Source organism: Eumetopias jubatus, unplaced genomic scaffold, assembly GCF_037043125.1.
Source record: "Eumetopias jubatus isolate StellerSeaLion01/CBP00866 unplaced genomic scaffold, mEumJub1_p1.0 scaffold_8, whole genome shotgun sequence".
In the NCBI taxonomy this organism is placed as follows: Eukaryota; Metazoa; Chordata; class Mammalia; order Carnivora; family Otariidae; genus Eumetopias; species Eumetopias jubatus.
Window position 1 is genome coordinate 4,309,220 of NW_028274814.1, and position 17,735 is coordinate 4,326,954.

The window sequence follows — 17,735 nt, forward strand, 5'->3', positions numbered from 1 at the left end:
CATATGCAAAATTTAAGAAACAAAACAGATGAACATAGGGGAAGGGAAGGAAAAATAAAGTAAGATAAAAACAGAGAGGGAGGTAAACCTTAAGAGACCCTTAACTATAGGAAACAAACTGAAGGTTGCTGGAGGGGTGATGGGGGGGGATGGGATAACTGGGGGATGGGTATTGAGGAGGGCACTTGAAGTAATGAACACTGGGTGTTATGTGCAACTGATGAATCACTAACTTCTACCCCTGAAACTAATAATACACTGTATGTTAACTAAATTGGATTTAAATAAAAAAATTTTTAAAACACTAAAATATAAATACTATGTTTTCATTTGTAAATATGAAAATACTAATGACCTAATCAATGCTGTACTTAAAGGAAAATTCACAGATCTAAATGCCTACATTAAGAATAAAAAATAAAACTTTCTAATGCCTTTTATAACTCCTTAAGGCACTGTATTTAGACTAATACTGCTGAATGGATTATCACATTCAAGTTCAAACAACCAGTATAGCTTTAAATATTGTATTACTAAAATTGTTATTAATAACAATTAATGATTTTAATAAATTAATATACAATTTATTAATACAAAATTTATTAACAGTACTAATAATTTAAATCATTAAAATAGTAAATATTTTATACTTGACAGTTTACACAGAATACATACATTATGTTCTTCCTTAGCTGCTTCTTCTAACTGAGCAGCAAATTGTGAACAACATCTCAAGAATGAATTCAGATCATCCCCAACCTTTTGAAAAGAATAACAAAAAAAAGTTACTTTCATTTCAGAATCTATATGCATCCCCATCTACATTTTAGTATATTTAATTATTTTGGAAAATATTTTTTGCCTATAATTTCTGTCCCTTCAAACTTATAAGACAAGAAATCATGCTCTAAATGCTCTACTAGCAAATTCTTCCAGAAAGTGAAAGAGAGTACATTCTGGGGACTGGCCCATTAATGACATATATCCTGCTATGCCTCTTTTATTCTCCCCTGCACCATTGCAGAAAAGCAAGCATCCCAGATTTAAACTCCTGAAAGTTATGAATACCCAAAAAAAGGTAGCCACTCTGTACACAGAAATATATAAAAATATCTCTTTGTGTTAGAAAATGAATGCTCATTATGACTTCTGAATATAATTATACTTGCCAAGAGCTGTAGTCTTTTACCCTCACTCAATGGGCAAATGAACACTTGGAGGAAAAAATAGTGGCAGATGAAAATATCACAAGGACTGAATATTTTCGAGTAGAGCAGTGATTTGTAAATCAGAGACAACCTATGATACACAAACCTCGGATGCTTATATAGAGTTAGGATTCTCACAGAATGTTTTCCATGAGGAATATGTTCATTTAACATCACATTTTAAAACATACTCACAAGCTGATACACTTTTTTAAAAATATTTTATTTATTTGACAGAGAGAGACACAGCGAGAGAGGGAACACAAGCAGGGGGAGTGGGAGAGGGAGAAGCAGGCCTCCCGCCAAGCAGGGAGCCTGATGCAGGGCTCGATTCCAAGACCCTGAGATCATGACCTAAGCAGAAGACAGACGCTTAACGACTGAGCCACCCAGGCGCCCTGCACTTTTTTTTTTTTTTTGGTCATGAAAAAGACTTATACCCATATAGGAGAGGGGAAAAAACTGAATTAATCATTCAGGAGAGTGGGAAAATGAATGAACTAGGTTTACTAATTACAAATATAAAATGAGACAAGTATACCTGGGGATTTTTTCTTCTACTCACATTCAGATGCCACAAATATAGAGAAGATGGTGATTGATTTGATCAGGGTTGCAGTTTAACAAAATACAATCAATATAGCATGGCAGGGCAAGAAAGTACATATGCTTGGGAGCAATAATAATAATGGACCATGGAATTTAAGCTAGATAAGTAAGACCACAAGGAGGATTTGGGGCAGTAAAAGGCAGTAAGACCAATGGATTATAGTTTTGAATGGACTCAAAGGACTTTTGGAGCCCGAATATTAGACAAAGTGGGAAAGATAAGAGGTAGTGACCACAGATTAAGATGATTGAAACAAATTATGGAAAAGTTAAAGTTATTGGTTATGACAAAGACTAGAGGATATCATCTTGTCAGTTGCTGAGATAGGATAGAAGACAAGATCATTGGAGGAAAGGAATTCAATGAACTGAGATGTTGGATTATTTGCAAAGATCATCGACATGGATATCAAAATCATCAAAAATTATGACAATAGTGTTGTGAGACAAGTATATAATAGTCTTATAATAGTATCACTTATATTATTATAATAGTATTTTAATGATCATTATAATAGAGATTATTAGTTGCCTACTAACAGGACCTCAATTTTATTGGGGATGCCAACATGCGTAGCTAGTAATAATAATAATAAGGGCACCTGGGTGGCTCAGTTGGTTAAGTGTCTGCCTTCAGCTCAGATCATGATCCTGGGGTCCTGGCATCAAGCCCTGTGTTGGGCTCCCTGCTCAGCGGGGAGCCTGGCTTCTCCCTCTCACTTCCCCACTCCCCCTGCTTGTGTTCCCTCTCTCACTGTCTCTCTTTCAAATAAATAAATAAAATCTTTAAAAAAAGACAATAATAATAAAATTTCCAGCCTCCTTTACCAATAAGGGTAGCCTCATGTCCCAATCAGGCCAATGAGACAAAAAGAAATTGTTGGGCAGCACTTCTAAAAAGATCTTTAAAAAGGAAATAGAAATGCCACTTATGATTATGATGTGAAAAGGTATGAGAGGTATTCACTTTGGTGTTAACATCCAGAAAGGACGGGGTACCTGGGTGGCTCAGTCGGTTAAACGTCTGCCTTCAGCTCAGGTCATGGTCCCGGAATACCGGGACTGAGCCACACATTGGGCTCCCTGCTCAGTGGGGGGTCTGCTTCTCCCTCTGCCTCTGCTCCTCCCCCTACTCATGCTCTCTCTCGATCTCTCTCTCAAATAAAAAGAAATTTAAAAAAAAAGAAAATTAAACAACCAGAAGGGAAAAATATATAAAATTATATAATTATCACCCCTTTCCTTGAGGATACTGAAAAGGAGAGGATAGGATAAAAATCTGATGAACTGAACTCCACAGAAGAACACTTTATAAATAAGCAAAGAACCAAAGACATATCCATACCTAAGGGAGCATGGTGGAGAAAGAGTGCCTGGTCTAGTGTGTGCAAAGTGTGTCAAGTCACCCAAGTCAAAAAGCAGGCCCACCATTGACAAACAGAATTCAGAGGATGAAGAAAAACCAGCTGAGCCCTTGACAGCCATTTAGGCTAGCAGATAGACTGGAATGAGAAAAGCTCCCAAGGCAAATCACTCAACTCAACCATTTTTCTTCTACCAAACCCCTCTCCATTTGAATTTTGCCAATATGGTAGCAGAAAAGGAGGCTTACATTCCTTAGGAATGGTCACAATTAAAACGTCTGACAATACCAATTTTGGTAAGGATGTACAGCCACTGGAACTCTCCTAGAGAGCTGGTAGGAACATAAATTGTTTTGCCACATTGGGAAGTAGTTTGGCAATTGCTCATAAAATTAAACATATACTTATAAATCACCAGTCCTATTCCAAAGCAATTATCCAAGATGAATAAACACATATGTCCCCACAAAGACTTGCACACAAATGTTCATAGAAACTTCATTCATATGGAGGGGCACCTGCACCCCAGTGTTCATAGCAGCAATGTCCACAATAGCCAAATTGGGGAAGAAGCCAAGATGTCCTTCGACAGATGAATGGATAAAGAAGATGTGATATCTATCTATCTATCTATCTATCTATCACATATATACATATGTATATATATATACACACATACACATAGATATATATATCTCACACATATATCCATATATATATCACATATATCCATATATATCTCATATATCCATATATATATCTCATATATCATATATATATCACATATATCCATATATATATATATATATACACATACACATGGATATATATGGATATATGGATATATATATATACACACAATGGAATATCACTCAGCCATCAGAAAGGATGAATACTCACCATTTACATTGACCTGGATGGAACCGGAGGCTATTATGCTAAGCAAAATAAGTCAATCAGAGAAAGACAATTATCATATGGTTTCACTCATATGTGGAATATAAGAAACAGTGCAAAGGATCATAGGGGATGGGAGGGAAAACTGAATGGGAAGAAATCAGAGAGGGAGACAAACTATGAGAGACTTTTAACTCTAGGAAGCAAACTGAGGGTTGCTGGAGGGGACATGGGTGGGTGAATGGGGTAATTGGATGATGGGCATTAAGGAGGACACGTGATGTGATGAGCACTGGGTGTTATACACAACTGATGAACTGTTGAACACCACATCTGAAACTAATGATGTACTATGTGTTGGCTAATTGAACTTAAATTGAAAAAAAAAATGAAACTTCATTCATAACAGCCAAAATAGCTACTGGATCCAACAACCTAAATGTTTATTAACTGATGAATGGATAAACAAACTGTGGTATAGCCATACAATTGAATATTCTTCACAATAAAAGAAACAAACTACTGGTATATACAACAACATGGATGAATCTCAGAAACATGATGATGAAATAGGGAAGACTAGATACATAAGGCTACATATTATATGATTTTATTTATAGGACATTCTAGAAAAGGCATAAGTATAGTGATGGATCAGTGGTTGTCTGGAGCCAGGGTAGGAGAGAATTGACTGTAAATGGAATACAAGGAGGCTTTTGGGGATAATGAAAATGTTTTAAGGTTTAATTGGCATTTACACAACTATAAAAAACAGGAACTAAGAAACAGAGGAATCTCATCCTGCATGTTCTTGTGGTAATTGTATTTTGAAGCTCTGCCAGGACTGAACCAAGATGTGAACCAAAACTTTAAAATCAGAGTTCAAACTCTTGCCAGCTAAAATACTGGCAATATCAAAGAAACCAGCCCCTCAGGGGAAGCAGCAATAGGAGAGATTATGGGTTAGACAAATCAGGCAACAATTCAACTTAATTAAAATATGGACCAGTTCCTGCTCAAATCAATTCTTGTAGGAAAGAGAATTATTAGCTGTTCATCCTAAATGCCAGAAGGGAAACAGTAAGCATTCTCTAGAAAATAAATATTGTACCACATTTTCCAATGTTTTTCTAAATCTAATACTTGGGATCCAATTAAAAAAAATTACAAATCATATGAAGGACCAGGAAAATACAATCCATAATCAAAAGAAAAAAATAGTTGAAGTAAACACAGTGATGACCCAGATATTGGAAATTAGCAGACAAAAACTTTTAAAACTCTGTGACTGAAAAAAGAATTTGCAGGAAAAGATAGGTAGACTAGGTGAATGGTGGATAGTAGCAGAAGAAATATAAAACCCCCTAAAAAGTAACCAAAAGATAATACTAAATATGAAAATTATGATATTTGAAATACAAATTTCATTGGATAGAACTTAACAGCAGATCAGACACCACAGAAAGGATTGGTGAATTTGAAGATAGGATAACATATATTGCCCAAAATGAAGCACAGAAAGAGAAAACATTGAAGTAAATGAAGAGAGTGTGAGTGACTTCTTACACAGTATCAAGCAGTCTAATATAGGTGTAATTAGAATCTCATAAAAAAGGAGCAGAGAAGCAGTGACATATCTAAAGAAATAATAAATGAAAATTTCCAAATTTGTTGAAAAACATCAACTCACAGATTCAGCTTGATGGACTCTGAACAGAATAAATATACAGAAAGCCTCAGCTAGGTATATCTTGTATCATACTGCTAAAGGCCAAAGATAAAATCTTTAAAGCAGTCAGAAAAAAATAGGGCAACAATAATATAACAACAATAGCACAAAAAACATAAGTGAGGTAAATGTTATTATACTGTTATAAAGTTCTCACATGAGAAATGAAGTGTATATTAATTCAAGATAGACTGTGATAAGTTTAAATACATGATGAATCCCTAGAGCAAGCACAAAAAAAAAAAATTGCCTAAAACTAAGAAAATAAAATGAAATGCTAAAAAATACAAAATTAACTCAAAATAAAACAGAAAAGAGTAAAGGAGCAAAGAAGATATGGGACAAAAAGCAAATAGCAAGAAAGTAGACTTAATTCACATCATTTCATGAATGTTTCACTATAATAAATTAATTATATGGCAATACATTTAATTGTATCAATTAAATGTAAATGAACTAAACCTATTAAAAGACAGACACTGTCAGACTGGATAAAAAAACAGATGCATCTATATGCTGTTTCAAAGAGGTACGGTAAATAAACATACTTTGAAAATAAAGTTTGAAAGAAGATATAACACAATAGAGGGAGGAGCAAGATGGTGGAGGAGTAGGAGACCTAAATTTCATCTGGTCCCAGGAATTTAGCTGGATAGGCATCAAACCATTCTGAATACCTATGAATTCAACAGGAGATCGAAGAAAGGAATAGCAACAACTCTCTGAACAGAAAAGTGACCACTTTCTGGAAGGTAGGACGAGTGGAGAAGTGAATCTGAGGCAATATTCGGGAAGACAGACGCCGGGTGAGGGGGCCTCCGTCGGCGCTACTGGCAAGTGATAGAGCCGCAGAGCACAAAATCGGAACTTTTAGAAGTAGGCTCTGCTGAGGGATGTCACTCCAGTGGCTAAGCGGGGGGTAGAACCTTCGCTGGGTCAGTGTGGTCTCAGGACCCTCAGGGTCACAGGAAGACCGAGGGTGCCTGAGTGCAGCAGAGCTCCCAGGTATCGGAGTGGGGAAGCCGGCTACAGAGATGGAGCCGAGGCGAGAGCTCTCAGCTTGGGGTTTCCATAAACTGTGATCTGCGGCCCAGTTGGGCCACTGCTCCTCCAGCAGGGACCCAACAAGCGGCAGATCCGGGGAGACTCCTCTTCCTCCCCGGGGAGGAGCCGCGCGGGAGCCCACCACAGGGATCTGCTGGGTTTGGAGACTCCACATGGGGTTGGATGCCAGAGATAGAAACGGCTCAGTGACAGTACAGGTGAGCGCGGAGTGCAGCTGGAGACCGGAGACACGGGAGTGATTGACTGCTTTTCTCTGGGGGCACACTGAGGAGTGGGGCCCCGAGTTCTCAGCTCCTCTGGGACAGAGATTGGGAGGCCGCCATTTCACTCTCCTCCTCCAAAGCTGTACGGAAAGCTTGCAGGGAACAAAAGCTCCCAAGAGCAAAGCCAAGCAGATTACTTAGCCCCACCTGGCAAGGGCGGGGCAATTCTGCCTTGGCAAAGACATTTGGGAACCGTGGCAACAGGCCCCTCCCCCAGAAGATCAGCAAGAAAAGCAAGCCAAGACCAAGTTTACCAATCAGAAAGGCAGAACTCCAGAGCTAGGGGAATACTGCATATAGAGTTCATGGTTTTTTTCCCATGATTCTTTAGTCTTTCAAAGTTAATTTTTTTAACTTCTTTTTTTTTAATTTTTCTTTTTCCCTTTTTCAACGAACATCTTATCAATCACTTTTTTAAAAAATCTTTTTTATTTTTCATTTTTAGAGTCAATTCTATCCCTTCATAGTAGTTAACCTTATTTTTGGTGCATATATATGTGTATATATATATATATAAGTTATTCTCTCTTTAAAATTTTGGGATACAGTTTCTTCTAAGAGAACAAAATATACCCTAAATCTCTAGTGTATGGCTTTGTTCTAGTATCCTGCCTGATCACATTCTCTCCCTTTTTTTTTTCTTAAATTCTCTTCTTTCTTTTTTCAAACAACTTCTTATCTTATCAATTCCTTTTATAAAATCTTTTATACTTTTCATCTTTACAGTCATATTCCATCCCTTCATAGTATTAACCCTTATTTTTGTACATATATAAGTTTTTCTTTCCTTAAAACTTTGAGAGGCACTTTCTTCTAACAGACCAAAATATGCCCAAAATCTAGTGTGTGGCACTGATCTATGCTCCAGCCTGATAATATTTGACCATATTATGGGTTTTTTTTGTGTTTGTTTGTTTTTATTTTTTTCTCTTTTTTCTTTTTTTTCCCTTTCTTTTCCCCCAGTTTCAGGTCTCTTCTGATTTGTTTTGAGTATATTTTTCTGGAGATGTTGTTACCCTGTTAGCATTTTGTTCTCTCATTTATCTATTCTCCTCTGGACAAAATGAAAAGACAGAAAAAACTCACCTCAACAAAAAGAACAAGAGGCAGTACAGACTGCCAGGAACCTAATCAATACGGACATTAGTAAAATGTCGGAACTAGAGTTCAGAACGATGATTTTAAAGATCCTGGCTGGGCTTGAAAAAAGCATGGAAGTTATTAGAGAAACCCTTTCTGGAAAAATAAAAGAACTAAAATCTAACCAAGTCGAAATCGAAACGGCTATTAATGAGGTGCAATAAAAAAATGGAGGCTCTAACTGCTAGGATAAATGAGGCAGAAGAGAGAATTAGTGATATAGAAGACCAAATAATGGAATATAAAGAAACTGAGAAAAAGAGAGATAAACAACCACTGGATCATGAGGGCAGAATTTGAGATAACTGATATTATAAGACGAAACAGTATTAGAATTGGGATCCCAGAAGAAGAAGAGAGAGAGGGGTAGAAGGTATATTAGAGCAAATTATAGCAGAGAACTTCCATAATTTGGGGAAGGAAACAGGCATCAAACTCCAGGAGGCACAGAGAACCCCCCTCAAAATCAATAAAAATAGGTCAACACCCAGACATCTAGTAGTAAAATTGACGAGTCTCAGAGACAAAAAGAAAATCCTGAAAGCAGCTCAGGAGAAGAGATATGTAACCTAAAATGGTAGAAACAGTAAATTGGCAACAGACCTATCCACAGAGACCTGGCAGGCCAGAAAGGACTGGCATGATATCTTCAGAACACTAAATGAGAAAAATATGCAGCCAAGAATACTATATCCAGCTAGGCTGTCATTGAAAATAGAAGGAGAGATAAAAAGCTTCCAGGACCACCAAAACCTAAAGGAATTTGCAAACACGAATCCAGCCCTACAAGAAATATTGAAATGGGTCCTCTAAGCAAAGAGAGAGCCTAAAAGCAACATAGACCAGAAAGGAACACAGATGATATACAGTAACAGTCATGTTACAGGCAATAATATGGCACTAAATTCATATTTTTCAATAGTTACCCTGAATGTAAATGGGCTAAATACCCCAATCAAAAGACATAGGCTATCAGATTGGATAAAAAGAAAAACAACACCCATCGATATGCAGTCTGCAAGAGACTCATTTTAGACCCAAAGACACCCCCTGTTGAAAGTGAGGGGGTGGAAAGCCATTTACCATTCTAATGGACACCAAAAGAAAGCTGGGGTGGCAATCCTTATATCAGACAAATGAAATTTTAAACCAAAGACTATAATAAGAGATGAAGAAGGACACTATATCCTACTTAAAAGGTCTATCCAACAAGAAGATCTAACAATTGTAAATATCTAAATGGGAGCAGCCAATTATATAAGGCAATTAATAACAAAAGCAAAGATGCACACTGACAACAATACAATGATAGTGGGGGGATTTAACACCCCCCCTCACTGAAATGGACAGATCATCTAAGCAAAAGATCAACAAGGAAATAAAGACTTTAGATGACACACTGGACCAAATGGACTACACAGACATATTCAGAACATTCTATCCCAAAGCAACAGAATACACATTCTTCTCTAGTGCCCATGCAACATTCTCCAGAATAGATCACATCCTAGGTCACAAATCAGGTCTCAACAGGTACTAAAAGATTGGGATCATTCCCTGCATATTTCCAGACCACAATGCTTTGAAACTGGAACTCAATCACAAGAGGAAAGTCAGAAAGAACTCAAATACATGGAGGCTAAAGAGCGTCCTACTAAAGAATGAATGGGTCAACCAGAAAATTAAAGAATTTAAAAAATTCATGGAAACAAATGAAAATGAAAACACAACTGTTCAAAATCTTTGGGATGCAGCAAAGGCAGTCCTAAGAGGAAAGTATATAGCAATACAAGCCTTTCTCAAGAAACAAGAAAAATCTCAAATACACAACCTAACCCTACACCTAAAGGAGCTGGAGATAGAACAGCAAAGAAAGCCTAAACCCAGCAGGAGAAGATCAGAGCAGAAATCAATGAAACAGACACCAAAAGAACAGTAGAACAGATCAACGAAACTAGGAGCTGGTTCTTTGAAAGAATTAACAAGATTGATAAACCCCTGGCCAGACTGATCAAAAAGAAAAATGACCAAATAAATAAAATCATGAATGAAAGAGGCGAGATCACAACCAACACCAAGAAATACAATTATAAGAACATATGATGAGCAACTATATGCCAGCAAATTAGATAACCTGGAAGAAATGGGTGCATTCCTAGAGATGTCTCAACTACCAAAACTAAACCAGGAAGAAATAGAAAACCTGAACAGACCTATAACCACTAAGGAAATTGAAGCAGTCATCAAAAATCTCCCAACAAACAAAATCCCAGGGCCAGATGGCTTCCCAGGGGAATTGTACCAAACATTTAAAGAAGAATTAATACCTCTTCTTCTGAAACTGTTCCAAAAAATAGAAATGGAAGGAAAACTTCCAAACTCGTTTTATGAGGCCACCATTACCTTGATCCCCAAACCAAAGACCTCATCAAAAAGGAGAATTACAGACCAATATCCTTGATGAACATGGATGCAAAAATTCTCACCAAAATACTAGCCAATAGGATCCAACAGTACATTAGAAGGATTATACACCATGACCAAGTGGGATTTATCCCTGGGCTGCAAGGTTGGTTCAACATCCGCAAATCAATCAACGTGATACAATACATTAACAAAAGAAAGAACAAGAACCATAGGATCCTCTCAATAGATGCAGAAAAAGCATTTGACAAAGTACAGCATCCTTTCTTGATCAAAACTCTTCAGAGTATAGGGATAGGGGGTACATACTTCAATATCATAAAAGCCATCTATGAAAAACCCACAGCGAATATCATTCTCAATGGGGAAAAACTGAGAGCTTTCCCCTTAAGGTCAGGAACAGGGCAGGGATGTCCACTATCACCTCTGCTATTCAACATAGTCCTAGAAGTCCTAGCCACAGCAATCAGACAACAAAAAGAAATCAAAGGCATCCAAATCAGCAAAGAAGTCAAACTCTCACTCTTTGCAGATGATATGATACTTTATGTGGAAAACCCAAAAGATTCCACCCCAAAACTGCTAGAGCTCATAGAGGAATTCAGTAAAGTGGTAGGACATAAAATCAATGCACAGAAATCAATGGCATTCCTATACACCAACAACAAGAAAGAAGAAAGAGAAATTAAGGAGTCGATCCCATTTACAATTGCACCCAAAACCGTACGATACCTAGGAATAAATCTAACCAAAGAGGCAAAGAATCTGTACTCAGAAAACTATAAAATACTCATGAAAGAAATTGAGGAAGACACAAAGAAATGGAAAAATGTTCCATGCTCATGGATTGGAAGAACAAATATTGTGAAGATGTCAATGCTACCTAGAGCAATCTACACATTCAAAGCAATCCCTATCAAAATACCATCAACTCTTACCATGAGAGACTATGGACTCTGAAAAACAAACTGAGGGTTCTAGGGGGGAGGGAGGTGGGAGGATGGGTTAGCCTGGTGATGGGTATTAAAGAGGGCACATTCTGCATGGAGCATTGGGTGTTATATGCAAACAATGAATCATGGAACACTACATCAAAAACGAATGATGTAATGTATGGTGATTAACATAACATAATAAAAAACTAGATTAAAAAATAAATAAATAAATAATACCATCAACTTTTTTCAAAGAAATGGAACAAATAATCCTAAAATTTGTATGGAACCAGAAAAGAGCCCGAATAGCCAGAGGAATGTTGAAAAAGAAAAGAAAAGCTGGTGGCATCACAATTCTGGACTTCAAGCTCTATTACAAAGCTGTCATCATCAAGACAGTATGGTACTGGCACAAAAACAGACACATCGATCAATGGAAGAGAATAGAGAGCCCAGAAATGGACCCTCAACTCTACGGTCAACTAATTTTCGACAAAGCAGGAAAGAATGTCCAATGGAAAAAACACAGTCTCTTTAACAGATGGTGTTGGGAAAATTGGACAGCCACATGCAGAAGAATGAAACTGGACCATTTTCTTACACCACACACAAAAATAGATTCAAAATGGTTGAAAGGCCTAAATGTGAGACAGGAGTCCATCAAAATCCTAAAGGAGAACACAGGCAGCAACCTCTTCCCCCTAGCCACAGCAACTTCTTCCTAGAAACATCACCAAAGGCAAGGGAAGCAAGGGCAAAAATGAACTATTGGGACTTCATCAAGATAAAAAGCTTTTGCACAGCAAAGGAAACAGTCCACAAAACCAAAAGACAGCCGACAGAATGGGAGAAGATATTTGCAAATGACATATCAGATAAAGGGCTAGTATCCAAAATCTATAAAGAACTTAACCAACTCAACACCCAAAGAACAAATAATCCAATCAAGAAATGGGCAGAAGACATGAACAGAGATTTTTCCAAAGAAGACATCCAAATGGCCAACAGACACATGAAAAAGTGTTCAACATCGCTCGGCATCAGGGAAATCCAAATCAAAACCTCAATGAGATACCACCTCACACCAGTCAGAATGGCTAAAATTAACAAGTCAGGAAATGACAGATGTTGGCGGGGATGTGGAGAAAGGGGAACCCTCCTACACTGTGGGTGGGAACGCAAGCTTGTGCGACCACTCTGGAAAACAGTATGGAGATTCCTCAAAAAGTTGAAAATTGAGCTACCATACGATCCAGCAATTGCACTACGGGTATTTACCACAAAGATACAAATGTAGGGATCCGAAGGGGTACGTACACCCCGATGTTTACAGCAGCAATGTCCAAAATAGCCAAACTATGGAAAGAGCCAAGATGTCCACTGACAGATGAATGGATAAAGAAGAGGTGGTGTATATATATATAATGGAATATTATGCAGCCATCAAAAGGAATGAGATCTTGCCATTTGCAACGACATGAATGGAACTGGAGGGTATTATGCTGAGCGAAATAAGTCAATCAGAGAAAGATATATATCATATGACCTCACCGATATGAGGAATTCTTAATCTCAGGAAACAAACTGAGGGTTGCTGGAGTGGTGGGGGGTGGGAAGGATGGGGTGGCTGGGTGATAGACATTGGGGAGGATATGTGCTATGGTGAGCACTGTGAATTGTGTAAGACTGATGAATCACAGACCTGTACCTCTGAAACAAATAATACATTATATTTAAAAAAAGAAGAAGAAGAAGATAGCAGGAAGGGAAAAATGAAGGGGGGGAAATCACAGGGGGAGATGAACCATGAGAGACTATGGACTCTGAGAAACGAACTGAGGGTTCTAGAGGAGGCTCTAGACGAGGGGGGTGAGGGAATGGGTTACCCTGGTGATGGGTATTAAGGAGGACACATACTACATAGAGCACTGGGTGTTATATGCAAACAATGAATCATGGAACACTACATCAAAAACTAATGCTGTATGGTGATTAACATAACATAATAAAAAAAGATATAACACACAATGGCTAATCATAAGAAAGCTGGTATCAGATAAAGGAGACATTAGAACACAGAACTGTATCGAAAATAAAAAAATAATTTTGGACTTTCAGTTCTGGCAATGATGGACTAGGCCCATTCCTCTAATCCTCCCTCCTGCAATTAAAATACCATAGACAACACAACAAACCAATACAGGAAAATTGAAACATAGAAAGAGAAAGGCAGAGTTCTCAAAATTTGAGGAATACATGAATTCCTTAGGTTTTCTTTTTACCTATATATAAAATGGAGGGAGAACTGGAAACTGGAACTTCCAATAAGCACAGACTTAAAAAAAAAAAAAAATCCCTTAAGAAAAGCCAAAGAGGGCATCTGGGTGGCTCAGTCAGTTAAGCTCTACCTTCAGCTCAGGTCATGATCCCAGAGTCCTGGGATTGAGCTCCACATCGGGCTCCCTACTCAGCAGGGAGTCTGCTTCTCCCTCTCCCTCTGCCCTACTCATGCTCTCTCTCTCTCAAATAAATAAATAAATTCTTTAAAAAAAAAAAGAAGAAAGGAAAGTCAAAGGACTGTGAAAAGGGGTCTCTAGCATAATCCAAAAACTTTCTGACAATACCTATCCTACCTGAGCCAAACACCAAGAAAATAAGTGCACCACTACCCATATGTGTCAGTAGGGCTGAAAAATAATATGGCAATGAAAACTGGCCCTCCAATTCCCCCACCAGAGTGGTGCTGGTGAAACCAAGCAGGGAACTGAACTTCCATTCCTGTCTGGAAGTAGTAGTCACAATGAGTCAAAGATATCTGTTCTCATCACTATTATTAAATATAATGCTGGAAGCCAGAGCCAGCACAAAGGAAAGAAATAAAAAGCATTCAGACTGGACAGGAAGACGTAAAATTGTCTCTATTTGAGAATGATATAATTGTCTATGTAGAAAATTCCAAGATATCTATAGAAAATCTAGAATGAAAAAGTACATTGAATAAGATTGCAAGATATCAGATAAACATATAAAATCAATCATATTTCTATATACTAGTAACAAACATGTGGAAACTAAAATTAAAAACAATGCTATTAAAAATCATTCCAAAAAAACATGAAATATAAATGCATAAATCTAACAAATCATGTGTAGGATCTGTATGATGAAAATTATAAATTGGTGATAAAAGAATCAAACAATATCTAAATAAATGGAGAGACATACCTTGTTCACAAATTGAAAGACTCAACATAGGTATTTTATTACATGGAGCCAAATTCAATCCCTAACTAACAAAAGTAATTAGAAAAATAATACTCTACAAGTATTAAACTACAGTTGAATATTATGAAATGTGTAAAATAATTCAACTCCTCAATATATTAAAGGAAAACCACATACTCAATCACCTTAACAGTTAACATAACTTCACTATATACCAGACATTTGCTAACACTCAATAACTTCTTGGTTTTGTTTTATTTTTTAGCAAAATAGAAATAGAAGAATACTTTCTTAACATGATAAGGAATATACAACTCAAACCAACAAGTAACCAAATGTTTAAAAATTAAATAGAATAGGAATTAACAATAAAAGTAGGTTTAGAATATAGATATGTCTTAATTAAACTTTAAGCAGAGGATAGAAAAATAAATACTCTACTTTCAAGTTCCCTAACTGGATCATTTTCATGGATGGTGAATTCATTCTGCGAATATAAATGGAATCCAAAAGAAAATCTTACCCCTTTTCAGTGTTAATGTCTCTACGTTAGGGTTACATATACTTACCGATAAAGTTAATTCCTCAGGTTCAGGCTTCACAACTGATTTTTCTCCATTTTGAATGCTAAATCCATAGGTTTCTTCCAAAGTAGAAACAATCTGTGAGTGAATCAAAGAAAATTAAGTATTTTTATAGTTTAAAATTATTATATTAAATGTAAAAAAACATTTAATCAAACATGTCAGGACCTTCTTAGCAGTTAAGACTTATTTCTACCAGTGCCACAAACTTAAATTTTCCATCTCACACCCCATCTCATATCACCATAAAGAAATGATGAGAAACAGTCCTTGACTCTACTCCCTAGCAATGGAGAAAGTCCCTATGACTCTTATTTCTGTGTTGACAGACATGTAAAAGACTATGAATAGTTGAAGCATCAACTCCACTTATTACCAAAGTATTCCTCAAAATATGACTGACTCAACTTTCTTCTTTGAAGAGAAGTGGGCCAAACAGACATGGAAACCAAAGAGCAATAAAGGAAATTCTCTGAGCTAATGCCTTAAACTTTGAGGAAATTTATATTTTGGAGATTTGACAAACTATGTTCTTTTTATATTTGTACTACTCCTCATTGTTCTCATTTGGTATTTGGTACAACCACAGTTCAATTCTGGATCATTGTGCAAAGAGAAACTCAGAGAAAAAGGAAATTTTTTTTCCCCCAACACTAAGAGCTAAAGTTTCTAAAGTGCTGAGAAGAGTTAGCATAGCAGGAATGAGACTTAGAAAGGCCTATCGTTAGAAAGATCTGCTTTCAAGGCTGGCATTGGACTGGTGTCTCAGTACTTGGATTTTAGGTGTGTTCCCATCATTCACTGATAACAGGGGCTCATTGTCCCTAAACCATCTGCACAGTGTGGTTTATGCTAAACATCTGCTTTCCTTCAGGGAGTCTGGAATTTCGGTACATGCTAGGCAAAGTATCCAATAAAACTCTGGGCACTGAGTCTCTAATGAGCTTCTCCTACAGACATTTCACATGTGCTGTCATAATGTGTTGTTGGAGGAATTAAGCACATCCTGTGTGACTTTAAAGGAAGAGGAATCTTGGACCTAGTTTCCTCCAGACTTCACCCCATAAGCCTTTTCCTTTTGCTGATTTTGCTTTGTATCTTTCACTGTAATAAATCTTAGCCATCAATAGGACTATATTTTGAGTCTAGTGCACCTTCCTAACAAATCACTAAGCCTGGCGCTGGTCATGGGGACCCCAAACACAGGGACCAACAAGTGTCTTACCATCTTCAGATGATTGGTAATTTTCCTGATCAATTCATCTTCTGCTATTAACTCCTTTGTCTTACTTGATGGAATGGGCAAAGCATACCTTACGATGGATTCCCCTCTTGGTGGAGATCCTAAGGCCATTGTTTCAAGTTTATCACGTACTAATTTTGTACTATGTTTTTCCTTTGATTTAGGTGACAATGGTAAATTCAATAGTCCTTTTTTGTAAGTGAATTCTGGAACATTTGCTGATTTATTACTAGAGGCTAACAGATGTTTTGCTGGCTTCATTTTGTTATTTTACTTTGCTTCCAAATTATAGATGAAAAAATTGTATTCCTCCCTGTGAATAAAACATTAAGATTTCAGATTAAACATTATGGCAGGATTGTCAATCACCCATGAAGATGGTGAGTCCCAAAATCAGCTCTACAGAAATTACAAAATGGAGAGAATAACATTCCTAACAATAAATACCAACAAAAAATTTTAAAATAAGCAAACAAAAAAAACTGTGAGAAATCCCTACAGGTGGCTGAAGGCTGATTTAGGTATGGGCATTTAGGATGGGGCTGAAGAGACAGAGACAGTGGCAGGAATGAGAGAATTTCTTTAGGAAACTTTAAAATTTTATTCTTACCTTTCCCCCATTTTTTAAAGGTAATATATGCCCTTTACCATTATTTCTATAGGAATAATAGCCTAGGCCCAGGGTATCAACAGAGTAATATCAAGGCAACACCAAAGTTGGACTGAGATAAAAAGTACAGACTGGACAGGTCTTAGGCTTTCATTCTTCTACTCCTCTCTCTCCAAAGCTGATTAAAACTCAGGACAATGCCTTCTCCCAAAGAGTTTTAAACTATATGCTTGACCATGGGCGTTGTCTCATAGACTGACAAAATTAATATAGAATAGCATTGGTTCTCTGTTGTCTGAACTTAGATGTCTCATTGTTGTAGGTTGAACTGTGTCCCCGAAAAAAATATGTTCAAGTTCTAACCCCTGGCACCTGTGAATATGACCATATTTGAAAATACAGTCTTTGCAGATGTAACCAAGTTAAGATGAGGTCATAC

The 17,735-nt window shown here is 37.1% G+C and overlaps 1 protein-coding gene across 1 annotated transcript in view; it reads right to left on the reverse strand.

Moving 5' to 3' along the window:
- The window catches only part of CCDC7 (coiled-coil domain containing 7), a 395,691-nt gene extending 378,744 nt beyond the window's left edge, over window positions 1-16,947 (reverse strand). The window contains 3 exon segments of the mRNA XM_088025513.1: window positions 676-759; window positions 15,429-15,521; window positions 16,669-16,947. Of these exon segments, the coding sequence (XP_087881639.1) occupies window positions 676-759; window positions 15,429-15,521; window positions 16,669-16,947 (456 nt within the window).
- Between the last annotated feature and the right edge of the window lie 788 nt (window positions 16,948-17,735).